We start from the raw sequence: 14,444 nt of genomic DNA, 5'->3' as shown, positions 1-14,444 counted from the left end.
AGGCAAGCAGGTGGGCGAGTAGATGGGGCTGAGGTTGGGGTGACTCTCGTGCTGCCCCAGCCATGAGCCCCGGCCCCAGCGTGCGCAACGCGGCCGGCAGCGCCGCACTCGGCCCTGCGCGGCGTTGAGTTCGTCCAGCCGCCGCTCCAGCTCTGCCTGCGCCACCTTGCTCTCGTGGTACGCGATGAGGTCGTCCACCTAAGTGCGGTACAGGTGGTACACGTGCAGCACACATCAGTACAGGCATGGGGGCAGGGTGCCGGGACTGTGCAAGGCCCTGCCTGCACCACATCATCGACAGCTGTCTTACCCTCCCGGCCAGCCCACCCCACACCGCGGGGCGCATCCCGCAGCCGCAGCCCACCAAAGCAGCCGCTGAAAGGTCAAGCCTCTTTTAGTTGCTGTCCAGCAGGTGGAGCACCGCTGTGCTGTGCACGCTGCGGCGGCCCCGCAGCGCGCCCAGCGCCCCACCTGGCGCTTGGTCTCGTTCTGTGTGGCTTTCATGCTCTCCAGATTGCGCAGCTCCACCTGGAGGGTCTGCAAGTGGTATAGGGCAGTACATGCGGTATGATGCAGTACAACGTGTGCCGATGAGAATGCATGTGTGCGTGTGTGTGCGCGTCACACATGCACGCACACGCCCGTGGCAAGCAGCGGGCGTCAGCAACGAGTGTCCGGGTGTCGAGGACGGGAGGGGCTGGGCCGTGCCAAGGCGCAGGCGGGCCCTCATACACGCACTCTGCTCCTGCCCAGCTCCCTGCGCTGCCTAACAGGCAGGACCAGGTGCGGCCGGTGCTCCGCAGCAGCTGCCGCGCACCTTCAGCTTCTCCTCGCCCGCCTCCTGCCGCTGGTGCAGCGACTCGAGCGCCTCGCTCGTCTTGCGCAGCGCATCGGCCTTGCCCTGCAGGCAGAAGGGCGGAGGGATGGAGGAACAGGGCAGGGCAGGGCAGGGCAGGCGGGCAGGTGGTGGCAGGAGGCAGCTTGCCACCCGCCCTGCGCCTCGCCACTGCCAGGCCGGACACGGCTTCCCCACCCCCCCAGCCTCCAAGTAGTACAACATTGCAGCGGTATATACCAGTATGGCAACAGCGGTACAGCGGTACAGCCTCACCAGCGTCACATACTCCTCTATCGCCCGCTGCTTGGCCGCCAGCTGCGTCTCGCGGGTGTGCATCTCCCGCAGCCGCCCCTCGATCTCAGCCTCCTGTGCCGCCATCTCGTGCCGCTTGGCCTCCCGCTCGCTGCAACAGAAAGGCAGCACGGCGCAAGAAGGCGGGGGCAAGGGGGTCTGGGATAAGGAGTCACCCCATGGTGGGGACACAGCCCAGGGAGAGGGCCGTGGCCGAGTGCCACGGCCAGCCGGGAAACGCCAACCGCGGTACAAGATGCAACACAACGCAGCAGCAGCAGCAGTGCGGCAGCGGAGCGGCAGTCGAACGGCAGGCACAGCGGCGGCGGGGAGCGGCGGCAGCGCAGCGGAGGACGCCCACCGCACGAGCTCCGCCTTCCTCTCCTCCAGCGGCTGCCGCTCGCGCTGAGCGGCGTCTATCTGCGGCCAGGCAGGCAACCGGGGAAGGAGGCACGGCTTGAAGCCATGGCGCCATCAACAAGCGGACAACCAAGACCGCCCTGTGACGGATCGGTCGGATCGGATACAAGCGCTGGCTGCCAGCCGCAAGCACGCCCCGTGCTGGAGCCCCACCTGGGCCTGCAGCTGGTCGTTCTGGGCCCCTAGCTCCTTGATCTGTGCCTCTGCAGAGGGTGGCGAGCAGATGATGCATATAATACAGTGGAGGCATGTACTCTGAAGGGCCGACGGTGGAAACACACCCGGCTTGGATAGGCAGCAGAGGGGAGGAGCGGCGCACTGTGGCCTTGGGGAGAGCCGCGGGAAGCTACAACCCCCGGGATGCAGCCAGCCAGCCAGCCAGGCCCTGCCCGCCCCCCACCTAGAGTGTTGCGCTTCTCGGCGGCGGCGCTCAGCCGCAGGCTCTCCTCTCGCGCCTTGTGATACTCGCCCCGCACATGCGCCACCTCATCGCTGCAGGGGGGGCAGAGGAAAGGGGTGGTGTATGCATGCATGCATGTAGACGAGCAGGCGGATTATGTGTGGTTGGTGGCGGGGCCTAAAGAACCAAGGCAGAGGGTGGTGTACGGGAGGCGGGGCCACCGTGCTAGGCACCTGCCCCGTCCCGCAGCAGGACCCAGACCGCCGCTGCTCACCGCAGGCGCGCCTGGCGGCGCTGCGCCTCCTCCCGCTGCAGCTCCAGCGCCGCCTTGCACCGCTCCACCTCCTCCAGCTCAGCATCCACGTCAGACACTGCACAGCATGGCACAGCGTGGCACAACACGGCACCACGCACGTGGCAGAGTGACCAGCCGCCTAGCAGAGAGCAGCACAAGCAGAAGAGCAGCAGCAGCAGCCACTGTGCAGTTGTGTCGCAACTGTATATCCTGTCGGCCGGTTTGCAAACGCAACATGCAGGCTGGCAGGCTACGGTGTGTGCCCACCCGTGCGCGTGGCCGCGGTGGCTGATGTGTCTGCTTTCATCTTCTCCACCTCAGCCTCCCGCGCCCTGTGGCCACGGGCAGGCGGGCAGGGCAACGAGCAGGCAGGCAGGGCTGAGCAGGCAGCCAGCCGGGCAGGACTTGCGAGCCTGCAGCCCAATCACCCAGCCACATCGATCGCTGCCACCACGCCCCGCAAGCTTTCCTGCAAGCGCTACCCCCCCACCTGATCTCCCGATCCAGCTCAGCGATAGGTGCCAGCGCCTCCAGCACACGGCGCCCGTCCTGCAGCGCAGCATGCACCCACAGCGTCGCGCTCGGATGCGTAGAACCCTGTCTACCACAGCATGTGCAGGGCAGGCAACAGCCGCGCGGCAGCACACAGCAGCCGCACAGGCGGAAGCTGGCGGCGGGCTGACTACAGCGGTGGGGAGGCAACAGGCATAGGCAGCAGACACAGGCGCAGGTGCACAGGCCGGTGTGCAGGTGCCGGCCAGCAGGGCTCACCGCAAGCTCCACCTCTGCCAGGGCAGCCGACCCCTGCACCTCCTCCAAATCGTCCTGGTGGGACTGCAGCACGGCAAGAACAGTGTGCACTGTTGTAAGGCTGCGAGTGGTACTGTGGTTTTGGGCTGCGGGGCACAAGCACGCCACCATGTGTCATGTGCCCTGGGGCTGAGGGCTAAATTCTGCAAGATCCGGCACCCGCACTGCAGCAGCCCCAGCTTCCATACACTCACGCCTGCCCAAAGCCCTCCCGGGGGCGGGGGCCCCCGACCGACAGCGGCAGCCACCAGCAGCCACCATCCTGCGGCACTGCTAGCTCCCTGGGGTCGCACCTTGCGCTGCGACTCTAGCGTGGCCACCCGGCTCTGCAGGTCTGGGATGTCTTTGTTCTGAAGCGAGTCGTGCCTGCAACGGAAGAGGCAGGACGAGGCAATGTGAGGAGAGACGCCAGCACGGGCTCCGGAAGATGAAGGGGAGCGGCTTGTGGGAGATGGACGAGACAGCTGGGCTGGCCAGCACCAAGCCGGCCATGGCTGGGCGCAGCACGGCCGCCCTCCAGCGCCTGACACAGCCCATGCCAACCAGCGCAGCTGCCCTCAAGCGCCTGCCACAGCCCCCGCCCACCTGAGTGCCACCGGCTGCAGCTGGCGCAGCTGGCCCAGCTGCTGCGCCAGGGCGCCCATGCTCTGCTGCAGCTGGGCCATGGCACTCGGCACCTGCGCCTGCTCGCTGTCCTGCGCCACGGGAAGAAAGCAAGGAAGCAAACAGGCGGCAGCAGGACACGCTGCGTCAGCAACAATGGCAGCAGAAGCCGCGCGACAGATAGGACAAGCAGCACTACCGCCAAGCAGCAGCAGCAGCATGGGCGGGAGCCACGACCAGCTCAAATGAATGCCTGCCACGCTTTGTCCAGCATCCAACCGGCCCTGGCAGAAACCATGTGTGGAGGAAGCGCCTCAGATGCACCGCCACCGTTCAGCAACCCACCTGCTTCTGTACAAACTGCTGACGCTCTTGCGGGGAGGCAAAGGGCCGGCCGCAGGTCAGGCACTGGTTCCTGGCGGCGGCGTGCTGCTTGAACTGTGCGGCCAGCTTTCCAAAGTTCTGGAGCTGCAGGGAGGAAAGCAAGGCAGACGGGGAGGGGAAGGAAGAACGAGGCAGGCTTGCATGGGGGGGACAGCAGTCAGACCCGCCAGGGACGGCTGTCGGTGGTGTGTGGTGCGTGCATGATGGGTGGGAGGCAGCTTGCAAGCGGGCGAGGCGCCATGGGCCAGCCATGGACTGCCCTGCTGCGCAGCAGCAGCAGTTCAGCACGGGCGGGCACCGAACCGAGGGGTCTGCTGGCTGGCGCGGCTTACAGTGGCGAGCTTGATCTGGCCGTTTGATTGCTCCTCCTCAGCCTTCCTGGTCAGCTCCTGCAGCCGTGCCTGGGCGGCAGCCGCCGCGGCCTGCGCGGCGGCGCCAGCCCCGGCCGACGTCAGGCCCGCCTGCAGCTGGCTGGCCAGCCGCTGCTGCTCCTGCTGCGCCGCATCCAGCTGGCGCCGCGTGGCCGCCAGCGTGCCCTCCTTCTCGGAAAGCTGCGCGGGAGAATAGGAGCGGGGGAGCGCAATGCCGGCGCGTTCAGTGCTCTGCCGCCCACAGCGGCACGGCAATGACCGCAGCGCGAGGCCTGCGCCTCGCACGCTGCTGCTCCATAGGCGGCGCCTGAGCAGCAGCGCCCTGCTGGTACCTTGCCCAGATGCGGAATGGAGGCAGAGGCAACGGCAGCAGCAGCGATGCATCAGGCAGGCAAGCGTCGCAGGCTCACCGCCGCCTGCAGGGCCCGCATCTTATCCGCCAGGTCAGCGCTCTCCCGCCGCCGCGACTCTACGACCTGCTCTACCCGCCCGCGCAGCTGCTCCACGGGCGGCAGCTCTGTGCGGGAAAGAAAGGGGGGCAGGGGGCGGGCCAAGAGCGTGTGGGAGAGGCGGCTAGCAGGCTGGAAACGCATCCAGTGCATGCCAGGCGGAGCGAGCTCGAGGGGCGGCGGCAGCTGAAGGGTATTCAGTGGAAAGGAGGGCAGAGGGCCGCACCCGACTGCGCCACGCCCAGCAGCGTCGCCATCTTGGAGCGGTGGGTCATCAGCAGCGTCTCCAGCCGCGACTGCTTCTGCAGGCAGGCAGGCAGGCAGGCGATGGCAGTGGAAGGACGGCCCACCACACCGGGCGCCACTCATGCAGCGGGCAGCGGCAGTGGTGGGGCACCAGCACCGAACAGAAGGGCAGCTTGCAGCACGCCATGTACAGCAGCAGCACAAAACAAGGGGCGGTACAAATGCAGTACAACATAAGTACAGCCGCCAGTACCTCGCCCAGCTCCTGGATCTTGAAGCGCAGCTTGCTGGCACCCTCTGCCGTCGCCGCCAGCTGGTCCCGCTCCTGAGGAAGAAAGCGTGGGTGAGGAAGAAAGCGCGGGTGAGGCACGGCAGCCAAGGCGGCAGTATCCCAGTGTGTGCAACAAAAACGAGTGTGTAGGCGTGTGCTGCGGCATCGGCGGGCGCATCACATGGCAGCTGGCCACAGCAGGCAGCTGGAGCGCGTGGCAGGCGGTACGGCTGGCGTCGCGTGGATGCTGACCTGGCGCAGGGCGGAGGCCTTGCTCTGCAGCTCTCCCAGTTTGGTGGTCAGGGCCCGCGCCTCAGCCTCAAACCTGCAAGGAGAGCGGGAGTGATTGGGGGCGGGGGAGGACTCATGACGGCAGCAGCCTCGGAAGGAACACGCATGTCGTGGATGCATTGTTCCCTTCTGATGGGAAAGGAAGGGAAGGAGGAGGAGGAGGAAGCCGGCATGCCTGCCGGCGGCCCGCCAACAGCAGGGCCGGGGCGGCGCTGCGTGCGCCCCGCCTGTGCGCCTGCCGCAAAACCTCCTGGACTCCCTGCAAGCGCCCCAAGAGGCAGGATCCAAGCCCTGCCCAATTCCACTCGACTGCAGCATCCCCCAGCACCGCCCCAGCCCCTCCCCAGTGTGGATGCGGCACGAGGCGAACCCCTGCTGGCGGCAGCCGCCCACCTGCTGTTGGCCAGCTGGCTCTGCTTGGCATTCATCGAAGCCTCCAGCTCCTGCTCTGCCTGCTGAGCAGACTCCAGCATGCTGGTGTTCACCACGAGGTGGCCAAACTGCGGCGCAGGAGGGCAGCGGGGCGCGGGTCCCGGACAGGGTGGCAGCACAGCAGCCGGGAGGCATGGGCGGGGCAAGGCAGGCTGGCGGCACAACCACAGGGAGGCAAGCGCGGCAGCCGGCCTCATGCCCCAGCAGCAGCAGCGGCCGCAGCAGGTGGGGGCCCAGGTCTCCCTCCCTCCTGCCTTCCTTCCTTCACCAGCCGCCGCGTCCCATTTTGCTTCCTGCAACGGCCACCCCTGCTGCCACACCACACCGCCGTCTCCCACAAACACACACACACACCATACCACCACCACCGCAACCACCACCGCCACCCACCTGCGCCTGCAGCTCGCCGGCCTTGTTGTTGTTGCGCTGCTGCTGGTCGCGCTTCATGCGCTGCGACTCCGCCTGAGACATCAGCTCCGAGGTGACCTGCAGCAGCAGAGCAGGAGGCAGCAGCAAACCGGGAAGGGGTGCCCTCACACCACACATACAGACAAAACCGCACCACAAACTGGTATGCCGATCGTGGCCCGTCTCCCCGGGCCAGACAGCCACCAGGCGGCGGCATGCCAGCCAGCCGACAGCCCCGCGTCGTGCCCCGCGCCTCCCTGCACACGCACACTCCACACAGCATTACACAGCACACACCCGCCTCATGCCCTGCGCCCACCTGGTCAATGCCCTTGGCTAGGTTGTCGTCTACCAGGCGGTTGCTGGACTTGGCGCCCGCCAGCTGCGCCTTCACCTCGGCCACCCGAGCCCTGAAGGCCGCCGCCGCAGCCGCGGGCGTGCCTGCGGGCGGGGCGGATGGGTAATAGTGGTGTGAGGGGGGGGAGGGCAACGCGCAGCATGCCATGTTGGGGTGCCGCTGTAGCAGCTGGGGGCTGAGGAGAAGCTGGGCGGGTTATGCACCCGTGGCGCCATGGGTGCAGCCCACGAGCAGCTCAGCGAGCAGCCCGTGCCGTGCAGCTGCGCGGTGCAAGGCATAAGGATACGCCCGACCGTGCATCTGTGCGGCTGGGCGCACCGTCTGCCGGCGTGACGCCCGCCTGGGCGCAGATCTGCTGCAGGAAGCGCTGCAGGTCGGCCACGTTGCGGCTGTGCGCCTCGGCCTCCGCCGCCAGCCGGCCCTGCAGCGCGAGGAGGAGCAGCAGCGCCGGGGAGGGCGGCAACAAGTGAGCAGCAGCGGACATAGGCAGCAGGCGCTTGCGAGCCCCGCCGCCGCCTATGGCGCGGCCTGGGCCAGTCAGGCTGGCTGCTGGCTGCCTGCGCTGCTGCCCTCGGCGGTGCTGCTGGACAGAGCCACGCTGTATTGCAGATGGCACCGTGGGTGGTCGCCGCAGGCTGTACCGCACACCTGCTGCTTCACGTCCCGCGTGTACTGCTCCTTGGCCGCCTCCACATCGATCCCCACAACCTGGATGTCGCGCTGCACCCTGCAGGTTGCCGGAGGAGTGCGGGCAGGGGAGCAGGGCAGGGTAGGTGGAGGCGAGGGCAGCCACGCAAGACTGGTGCACGCCGAGCAAGCGCAGGGCAGGAAGGCTAGACAAGGTCGCACAATCGATCAGAAACACATGAACCCTGGCAGCAGTGGCCAACGACGCAGCGGCGGGATGCACAGGGGGGCGGATTTCATGCAAGGAGGCAGGAAGGGCCCGGCACCAGCGTCAACACCCAGCAGCCAGCAGCCTGCGGCCGGCGGCGCCGCCTCACCTGCGCAGCGTCTGCTCGTTCTCTGCGATGGTGGGCTCCAAGCTACGCTTCCACTGCAAGAGCTCCTCAACCGCGACGGCGGTGTCGTCCTCGCCATAGGCGGACTGCGGTACAAAAGTATGCGCAGCGGTACAGATACGTGGCGGTGCGATCACGCGGTACGGGGTGCGGGACGTCAACGATGTGCCCCGCTCCCGGCAGACATCCCGACCCCAACCCTCGGCCCCTCTCCCTCGCGGAGATGCAGCCGAGCACCTCTGATCTCACGACCTGCCTCCACCACGCCACACGCACAAACCAAAGCGCACCACATGCCGCTCCCGCACCCCGTCGCCGCCCACCTGCAGCTGGTTCAGGGTCGCGGCATTCTGCTTGGCAACCAGCTCGTGCTGCGCGGTGGTGCGTTGCAGGGCTTCAGAATAGTCCTCGATGTCGTTGAGCTGCTTGGCTAGCTCCGCCCTGCGGCCTGAGGCCACCTGCGGCAGCCGGGGACGCCACGCGTGGGGCGAGCAGGGGCAGGGAGTGGGAGCGGAGAGGCAGGAGGCGTTTGCCGAACGAGAGGGCAGGGCGTGCACTCGCGGGGGTGGTGTGCAGCCGCCGGGAGGCGAGCAGGCACAGCGCAAGCTCAGAACGCAGGCACCAGGCCGCTGCGCGCACCTGGCTCTCCTCCTCCAGCCGTGCAATCTCCTGCTGCAGCGCCTCTACCCGCTCCATGCCCTGCTCTTTCTCACTCGTCAGTCGCTGCGGCGGCGGCAGGGAGCAAAGGGTACGCCATCTCCCATGCCCCCCTGCACAAGGCTGGAGACGGGGAGACCGACCCAGCACAGCAACCCAGCGCAGCACCCCAGCCAGCAGCCCACCTGCGCCTGGTCCCTGAGCGTTCGCGTGTGTTCCAGCTTCAGCTTCAGTTCCTTCACCTCGTGCGCCTTCTCGGTGCGCAGCTTGCGCAGGGCCTCCAGAGCCTGCAGGGGGCCGTGGGAGGGAGGGAGAGGGAGAGAGCGAGGGGGTGTGTGCGCCGCATGTATCAGAGCATCAGGGCAGAGAGGGGTGCTGCTAGCGGTGTAGGCTAACGCTTGGAGGCGCTGCATGCCGTGCGGTGCAGCGGTTTGGCGGCGCCGGGCGCAGCCGCCCCGGCTGCATGCAGGACCCCCCGCTGCGCCGCGCTGCCGCAGCAGCGCGTGGCGCCGCTAAGGCAGGGCAGGTTTCAGGCAAGAGGAGTTGATGCATACAGGCCGAAGGAAGAGCTGAGCACGGTGCGCTAAACAACATGTACCAGCAGGCGCTGCCTGCCATTTGGGAGGCGCGACAGAAGCTGCAGTGCCCTGGCCTGGCACCCTGTGCTCCCCGGCCCGTACCGCTGCCACGCCAGTACTGCTGCCCCCCAGGGTGCTGCACGGGCGCACAGCCAGCCTGCCGAGCCGCTGCCTCAAAGACGGCCTCGCCCCCTGTTGCAGCTCGCCGGGCTGGTGAGCACAGACGAGATGCAACAGCGCGGCGAACCCCAACTTGAAGGCGGCAGCTCGGCACACTTGTGCGTGTGCCGGTGCGCTGCCCAGCCCCCGTGTATTGCCACCCCCTCGTACTGCCTAGCCCCTACTGCCGGCACCCGGTACTGGCCACCTACGATACTGGCAACCTAAGGTACTGGCCACCACTGGCCAAGATGGTACACACAGTGTCACATCCCTCTTGTAACGCACTGCACTGCACCCTGATGGTTGTTGAAATCACACATGCACCGCCAGAATGTACTGGGACCGCCTGTACCGCACCTTTGTGTACTTGGTGGCTGCAAAGATGTCGTCAAACTTCTTCTTCAGCACCTGCCGAGGTGGAAAGCCGGGGCGGGAGGAGGACAGGAAGCGCGGCACAGGGCAGGTCAGGAGACCCAAGGCGGCAGGCCAGCAGGTGGGGCAGGGCGCTGGCTGGACACGTCAGCAGAAGGGTCAGCTCGCAGCCGCAGCGGCGGCGGCAGAAACTCATAGCCAGGCGGCTGCTTGCACGCCGGGCATCGCACCAAAGCCACGGCGGCAGAACACATTGAGCATCCCACCCTCCGTGCCTACCCACTCTGTCGACGGCGCCCCGCCCAGCCCCCGCCCCTGCCCACCTGCCCCTCGGCCAGCGGCCAGTTGCTTTCCTCCTGGTGCACGAAGATGACGTTCTCCAGTACCGCCTTGCTCACTCCCATCAGCTGGGGCACCATCCTGTGGGGCGGATGAGGTGGGTGGGTAGGGAAGGCAGGGCAGAGCAGGCAGGCACGGTGGGCAGGTACGGCAGGCAAGCAGGTGGGCAGCATGGGAGAAGGCGCGTCGGGGCGGGCAGGTCACGCAGGCAGGCCAGTGGGTAGGCAGGTTGCCAGGTGTGTGCAGGGGAGCAGAGCAGGGCAGGCTGGTTCGGGCAGGCTGCTCCAGCTGCCAACCCGCCAACCCGGGCCCCGGCACCCATGCTGCGCCCAACAAAGCCGTCCATGCAAGCCCCACCTGCGCCCCAGCTGCGCCGCGCGGCAGCCACCCGCCCCACCACACGCACAGACACGGCACACCAAGCCAGCCTTGGACCCAACAAGGCATCTGCCCGCCGACTGTTGGAGCTCACTTGTCTATGTCGGCGCAGCGGTAGCTCAGCGCCTCCTTGACCCCCGTCTCCCGGTTGAGCGTCTGCAGCACATTGTCCAGCGCCTTGAACTGCATGCTGGCCTTCTTCTGCGGGAGGGCAAGGAGGAGAGGCAGGGGCGCAGACGGGCGTGGGCAGGAGGGAGGGCGAGAGTTAAAATATGGCAGGGGGGAGGGGGGGGCAGTGCGGAGGGGAGCGTGGCAGGCGGGCGGGGAAGTGGAAGGGACGCCCAGCGGCAGGCCTGGTGCTTGCCGCCGCTGCAGCTTGAGCATTGCGGCTGGAGTGCTGGCTCAAGCCCAACGCTCAAGCTGCAAATGCAAACCAGTGCCACCACGAGGCCTGCCGGCCGGCAACCGTCCCGCCCACCAGCCTGGCTGGACGGCGGCAGCGGCCATAGCAAAGCGCGGGGCCGGGGGAACAGCGACTGCGGCGTCGGCGTCGGCGCTGCCTGTCAGCGGGCAGCTGCCGTGGCGCGCCTGTGTGAGCTGGAAGGATCGTATGATGACCACCGGCTGCTTGGTGGCAGTCATGAAGCGCAGCTTGATCTGAGCCTTCACCTCCGTCTCCCCCGCAACCTGCACAGGCGGGGCAGGAGGCACGGCAGGTGTGACATATATGACGTGGGGGACGTGGGAGATGGGGCCATGGGGCACGGGGCACCGGGCAGGGTGCAGGCGGCAACAGAGAGGCGGCGTATCTGTGTGCTGGCGGGGCGGCATGCACGGCGCTGGCAAGCGTGCTACAGCAGCAGCCCAGTCCCAGCCTCAGGCTCCCGCAGGCCAGCCCCGCGACTTGCCTTTGGGTCATGAATGAAGCTCTGGCCGGAGCGGGTGTTGGGTGGCAGCTCCCCGGTGCAAGCCATCTTCAGGCACTCGATCACAGTCTGCAGCAGCGATGCGGCTCGCGCGGGGCGGGGTCGGCGGTGCAGTGCAAGGCCATTGCAGCACAGCAGGAGCCTGCACGGCCGCCGGCACACCCCGCAGCACACCACATATTCACATGCAGCCAGGCAGCACAGCCGCCTGAACCGGCCAGGCGGCCTGGCCAGCACGAACCGTCTTGCCCGCGCCGTTGTGCCCCACGATGAGCGTGAGCGGCTTGTAGAACTCGATCACGTTTTGGTTGTCGGGGCTGAAGGAGCGGATGCCTGCAGGGGCGGCCGGCAGCAGGCGGCGCAGCGGCAACGGGGTTGCCGGCTGCGGACGGCGGGTGGGCCGTGGCGCGGCACACAGCGCGGCGCGCAGCCTCGGGCGGCTGCCTGCAGCACTGCGGAGCTGCCCAGCGCGCTGGCATGCGGGGCCCCGGCCAAACGAGGCCAGAGTGGGCACAGGGAGAGGCCTGGGGTTTGCGGCGCGGGGGATTACCCTTGATGAGCATCTGCGGGGACACATCGCAACGTGATCACTTCGTGGGCGCCGCCTCCCAGCCCTCCACGGCTGCTGGTGCCCAGGCCTCGCCACATGGGCCTGCCCACACTCACCTTGTCGATGTTGCACCCCATGGCTGATCCCTGGCTGCCTTCCCGCTCTGTCAGGGCCTAATTCTGGGCCGCAGGGGCCCTGGGGAGCCGAATTGGCTCGGCAAGGTTCGTGCCTGCCGGTGTTCAGCCAGCCCAGGCGTCTGCTGCCGCTGCAATGCGCATGCTCAGCGCGACAGATGGCGGGAGGGGTGGCCGGGGGCTCCTGGCGCCCTGCTATGCCCGACGTGCTGCGCCCGTGCTTTGCCAAGGCCCGCTTCATGCGTGCAAACGGAGCGCCAAGACCCCTATCCCCCATCTTGCACGGGTGCACCAGACACCGCACACACCAGGCACTCCTCGCAGCGAGGAATCTGCCCACCGGTGCTGCCCTGGTGCTGGCAGCGCCCGCCACCGCCCTCCAGCCTGCAACAGGCTGTCATCTCCAGGTGGAGCGGATCCAGCCACCGGGCAAGCCCCTGCGCCAAGCGCCACCAAGTCTCCGCCTCGCGCGAGCTGCCGCAGTATGGCCAGGGTGAAGAGCCAGGCGCGGAAGACCACCAAAATCATGCCGCCCAAGCGGCTGGCGTCCAGGAACACCCCAGGCTTCAAGCGCCCCAGCAGCGGCAGCAAGAAGAAGGAGGGCCCGGCGCATCGCCAGCCCCACAGGCCTCACCGGCCGGGCGAACTGGCACTCAAGTGAGTGGCCTGCTGGCTGGCGGGGAGGGGCAGCACCCGGACGGCCAGAGACGGAGCGGGGAGCCAGAGGGCCGGACCCCATTCTGTCCGCCCGCCTTGCCGCGCGTTGCGTTCCGTGCTCGCGCCTCCGCCGGCCATTGCCCTCCGCCTGCCGACTTCCAGCCTCTGCCCATGCGCCTGCAGGGAGATCCGCCAGTACCAGCGGATGGGCAAGTTTGCCACGCAGAAGCTGATTGCGCGGGCGCCCTTCTGGCGGCTGGCACGCGAGGTGCTGGGCTCCGTCGGTTCGGGAGACAACCGGTGGAGCGTGGCGGGGGTGACGGCGCTGCAGGAGGCGGCCGAGGCGTACCTGGTGGGCCTGTTTGAGGATGCCCAGATGTGCGCCATCCACGCCAAGCGGGTCACCATCTTTGTGAAGGACATGCAGCTGGCGCGGCGGCTGCGCGGCGACGACTGACGGCTGCCACGTCCGACCCCAGCCCATGCCTGCTGCTTGCTGCGCGGCCTGCTGCTCATCCACCGGGTGCTGGCAGCCCTCCGTGCCCCCAACTGTTGCCCTATCATGTACCACGCTGCACACTGTACGCTTGCCCTTTGCTGCATCTTTTTCTCCCCCACCCCTTCCCAGCGCTGCATGTTCTCGTTGCTCTCTTGCTCCTTGCTCCCCTTTACCATGCTGCCACCGACAGGGCGGTCGCCCTCTGTTGCCATACTTGTGCTGACTGTTTCTATGAGGTAATGCCCGGCAGTGGGTGGGCGCGGCAACGCCCGCGCTTTCACATCCGCTTCGTTGTAAGCACATGCATCCGCCAGCAGCACACACCCTCCGTCCCCTCTCACGTTCCAGATTGGTTGCGATGGAGCTTACACAGGTGTTGCAGCGGGGCTCAGTCTCAGCACACAGCGCTGAGGGAAAGACGGATTGAGGCAGTGCAAAGTCTCTCTGGGAGGACAGGGAGGAGGAGAGGGGAGGGGACAGGTTCAAAACAGCATGCGGTCTCCAAGAGGGCACAAGGAGAAGGAGGAGGCATTCAGAACAGCACAGGGACACTTCAAGTGTAAAACCACCAGTTTGCAGGGTACTTGCGGGGACAGGAGGGCGGCAGATCAACCAGGGGGAGCGGGAAAAGGGGCGCCGGGAACAGAGGCTGGTTGGCTGGGAAAAAATGGCATAAAATCGGCAGAGGGACGGGGCATTCACTGCAAACTGCAGGGGAGGTAGGAGTTTGTTCAACAAGCATGGGCGGTCATGGTTGTGCAGTGGTCTTCGTAATCCAAGCGGAGGATGAAAAGCGGGCGCGCCGCAGGCGGGCGGGCGAGCGGCAGGCGCCGCCACGGGGGGGGGAAGGGTTGATCAGGTTGCAGCTCGAGGCATAATGCCTGCAGCACAGACAGCATGGATCAGCGTGAGGCGGCCTATACAGTGAGGCGTGAAGGGACAGGGAGGTGTGATGGGGCAGCCGCCATGTGCTGAATCCTCGAGGTCAGGCCGCAGCCAACGTGGGCCCCAGCACCGGAAATCTAGAATTCTAGCCCCCGATCACTCGTGGATCTCGGGGGCGGGCGTGCAAGGCCCTGCCAGCGACAATTGCATGTGTAGGGCTCACCCTCAGTACAGCACGCTCAGGCGCTGTCCTCCTGGTTGCTCTGGACCTTCTGATACACCACCTCCGCAACAGCCACGAAGGCGGCAGCTGCGACGGCGTACATAGCGTGAAATGGGTGTGTGGAGTGGGGGCGAGAGAGCTGGGGTGTTGGGAGGGGCTTGGGAAGGTTTGTGTGTGCCGTGGTTCCTTCTGGTT

General features: G+C 67.3%; 1 protein-coding gene across 1 annotated transcript; it reads left to right on the top strand.

Annotated features, from left to right (window-relative positions):
- Positions 1-12,469: 12,469 nt before the first annotated feature.
- On the top strand, positions 12,470-13,453 carry CHLNCDRAFT_56611 (hypothetical protein; the record flags this gene model as incomplete). The annotated part of the gene is made up of 2 exons (XM_005852193.1): positions 12,470-12,642; positions 12,826-13,453. The coding sequence occupies 2 exons, from the start codon at positions 12,470-12,472 to the stop codon at positions 13,097-13,099; spliced, it is 447 nt and encodes a 148-aa protein (XP_005852255.1). The 3' UTR covers positions 13,100-13,453.
- Between the last annotated feature and the right edge of the window lie 991 nt (positions 13,454-14,444).

This window comes from Chlorella variabilis, assembly GCF_000147415.1.
Source record: "Chlorella variabilis unplaced genomic scaffold CHLNCscaffold_1, whole genome shotgun sequence".
Taxonomy (NCBI): Eukaryota; Viridiplantae; Chlorophyta; class Trebouxiophyceae; order Chlorellales; family Chlorellaceae; genus Chlorella; species Chlorella variabilis.
This window is presented reverse-complemented; position numbering and strand designations above follow the sequence as displayed.